General features: G+C 31.2%; 1 protein-coding gene across 1 annotated transcript; it reads left to right on the plus strand.

The window, feature by feature from the left end:
- The first annotated feature begins 2,761 nt into the window (after positions 1-2,761).
- LOC140857539 (uncharacterized) lies at positions 2,762-3,618 on the plus strand. Its single transcript, XM_073256610.1, has 2 exons — positions 2,762-3,247; positions 3,598-3,618. Exons 1-2 carry the CDS (start codon positions 2,762-2,764, stop codon positions 3,616-3,618), a joined length of 507 nt encoding a protein of 168 aa, XP_073112711.1.
- The last annotated feature ends 265 nt before the right edge of the window (positions 3,619-3,883 follow it).

Below are 3,883 nucleotides of genomic sequence, written 5' to 3' on the forward strand. Positions count from 1 at the left end.
TCGATCAAGAAGCTTCATCAATCTTGATTATTTTTCACTACGAATCAAGGTGATAATTTATAAGTGTTATGAAAATTTTAATGGCTAATCTATTCTACCTTCCTAGCATCCGATGCGATTGGACGAATTTTTTTTTCAACTGGTATCAGAGCCAGTCCTATATATTATGATCGCATAGTCAAATTTTAAGATTTTTTTGATTTTTTTATCTGGTTTTGAACCAGAATTTTTGATATAATTAAACCTTGGTCTCTTCTGATATCTTCTGTATATTTTTTATTGGATTTTGATTAAAGTATCATATCGAAATCAGCCCCTAAATTTGGACTACAAAAAATCTATTTTAGCAAATTTTTTATGCAGATTTTTGTACTAATTTAATACTTGATTATGCATGGATTAAAATATATTTTGATAGATTTTTTATGATGTAATTCAATTAGAGAATTGAAGTTTGAATCAGGCTCAGATATGAATTTATTTGACAAAGTTTCAGACCGGGCTCGGTATCAGGGGAGGAGGACCTCCCCCGAACTGGTGATCATTAGAAATTCATGAATTAGAGATGCTGTAATATACTCTTTCCCATAACTTCTCATAAAGCTTTTTTTAAATTTAATACGATCTGATTTCAGCATAATATCGATACATATTTGATCACATCTCTAATCAAAATTTTTCTATACAATCATACATATATTTAGAATAGATTTTTATGTTATTTTGAATCTAAATTAATTATTTTATATACTGTATAAATTTAGTTTTAGATCTAAAATAATGTATCTGATGTGATGGTTTAATAGAATTAGATATATAACATGTATGATATGATCATATTCATGTGCATGCCTATTTTGTTTGATAATTTATATGGTGATGTAATTAATTTTTGAAATTAAATTTTAGATCTTAGTAGTCCAATACTCAAATTGAAAGGATCACCAAACCATCCGATCATAAAAGTAAGTAAGATTTAAAGATCTTCTCTTCCTATTTGATAGAATGCTATTATGACGTGTAGGGATGCTATTGTGATCAAGTCTCATAATGAAGAATAGCGAAAAGAATTCTAAAATTATTTTGATCATGAATATGTTTAGATTAGATCTAAAATGATTTATGGTTAATTATAATTTTTAAAAAATAAATTCAGATAAAAAAAATTAGATTTTATGATATGAATTGTATAATTACATATGATGTAGAAATTGATACATGTGAATTGTATAATCTAAATTTCTATGATACATATGATGTATACATGAAATTGATACATGTTTAATTGTTAAACGTAGTATTTAAAACTTAGTTATTGATTTGAAATATATGGTATGCTTCATTTAAAATCTTAGTAGAATAGTTCTATAAAATAAAATATACATTTCACATATTTACTTTAAAATTAATTTTTTTTAAAAAAATTAGATTTGAGAATTAAAAATCTTAAGACACCTCATAAATCGATGGAAAATAGGTTAGCATGAATCAGATCATCTAACTAGGTTAGATCTAGGGTTAGAAATAAATATGGATCAATTAGAGAAATTGATTATATCCGATCAAATATTGAATTAGATTAGGTCAGAATTTTTTTAGATCAACCTCAATAGTTATAGCTTGATAAAGTCCATATTTTTAACCGTACTAATTGAAACATAATCGTGACTCAAAGATTTAACCTGAATCCTTTCGTTGACTGAATTGAAACTAATCGATCAATTGATGTCTAAGATAAGTTTGGCAATATTGCAAGGCAATTCGATTGAAGATTTTTAATTGAAAGTCCGCTTATCTGGCCATTATGATGGTGTCTAAGGCAAGTCAAGACAGACCCTCCCACCAATCTCACTTATCTGGCCAATTCGGTAGATCATGCTTTGATTAGGTCACTGATTGATTTGAGCTGATCCATACCATTAAATTAAATCAGTACGACTGATTTAAGTATCTCTAAATCAGCTTGTATCAAGTTCTCTTCATGACTTGGTGAAGTCAGTTGGAGGATTTATGACTCGTAGGTCAATCTCTTTTCTTATTCTCAAATCATTCTATCAAATCTTCTAAATTATTAAGTCCTTAAAATGATACAGTTATGGGGATAACTAGTTCATGGCCTCCCATTAAGGTGCATGATAATATATCCAATATTCTAAATAGGCATTAGAGGTGCCACACATCTGGTATTTATTGAAATTATCATTCATCATATAACCATCTTATTATATCTTTCAGATCAATAGTCAAGTTTGCCGAGCTACAATCGGGCTTGGACATTCGTTTGTTGGATGCATTTGGTGTTGTATGTCAATGGTTAGACCTAATCAAGATTTTCAGTGGAGGCACCATACATCTGCTGAAGAGATGCCTGGGGCAAAACTTAATTGTTAGAAATTATTTAATAAAATAATTGGTTAAGAACCTACCTATAGATGCACTAGGATTGACCGAGCCATACTCGGATCCTAATGCAGTTTGTATGGATTTTAGTATCCGCTAAGGAATTAATGTCAATCTTCGAATTGAAGGTAGAGGCTATCAATTCGTATAAAATAGTGGAGGACCTTTAGACTAAAGTCCATACCTTTAAGATTTAAATAACTCATATACTAATAGATTTTTAGTTTTCTTTTCAGCTATGGCCAATACATTATCGCTCCGATCGCTATTGGACAGCGAGAAGCTTATCGGATCAAATTTCAATAGCTAGTATCGAAAGCTTAAGATCATCTTGAAACACGAAAGGATCCTATACGTGCTTATGGATCCCATACCCGAAGAACCTACTGTCAATGCACCCCGTGCTGTGAGAGACACTTATATGAAGTGGCTTAGTGATTGCACTACAATGCGTTGCGTCATGAGGGCAGCCATGAATGACGAACTTAGCCGTAAGTTCAAGGATGCACAATCCAAGGAGATGATTCAATTGTTGAATGAGTCCTTCGACATCTTTGAGGATACTGAGAGACATAAGATCTCTTGCACTATATTCAAGGCCTATATGCGAGAAAGAATGTCAGTCACAGATTATGTATTGTATATGATCAAACAGATTGAACGTTTAAGCAAACTTAGCTTTCCGTTGCATGAACAGTTAGGCAAGGATTCTATCCTTAACTCTCTACCGAAGTCCTACTTATCCTTCTTGAGTGATTATAGAATGACCAAGCTTACAGTGAACTACTATGATTTGCTAGGATTGCTACAAACATTCAAGAAGGATCATCAGCTCCAGAAGGAGCCGGTATATATTATGGGAAGATCATCTTCAGGTCATCGTTCCTCCAATAGAGAAAAGAAAAAAAAGATGCAAAAGAGTCATGCCGTCGATCCAAAGCCAAAGTAGGGCAAAAAGTCGAAAGTCGATAAAAGTCAAACAGAATACTTCTTCTGCAAGAAGCGAGGTCATTGAAAGAGAAACTATCCTACATATATTATTTTTCTTGACCCAAACAGGACAAAGAACAAGAGAAACAAGCAATCAATTGCTTGACAAAGTACTTATATAAAACTCTTTATAATTTCTCTGTCTGTGATACTACTATCTGGATATTGCATATCAAAAGTCTAATTAATATTTATAATTCATTGCAGGAATTGCAGATCAGTAGGTAATTTAGAGAAGACAAGTAGTTCCAGAATGTTAGAGATGGAAGTCTTGTTTCAGTTCTAGCTTTAGAAATTATGCAGCTTATTTTCGGATCTAGTAGTGTCATATTAGATGAGTATCATTATTGTCCTTCTTTTTTGTTGAATGTCATCTCTGTAGGTCTTTTGACTAAACTTGATTTTAAATTTTTAATAAAAAATATTTTTTGTGATATCATTATAAATGATACTAAAATCATGCGAGGATAATTGAAACATGGCATATACTTAC

Source organism: Elaeis guineensis, chromosome 1 (assembly GCF_000442705.2).
Source record: "Elaeis guineensis isolate ETL-2024a chromosome 1, EG11, whole genome shotgun sequence".
NCBI lineage: Eukaryota > Viridiplantae > Streptophyta > Magnoliopsida > Arecales > Arecaceae > Elaeis > Elaeis guineensis.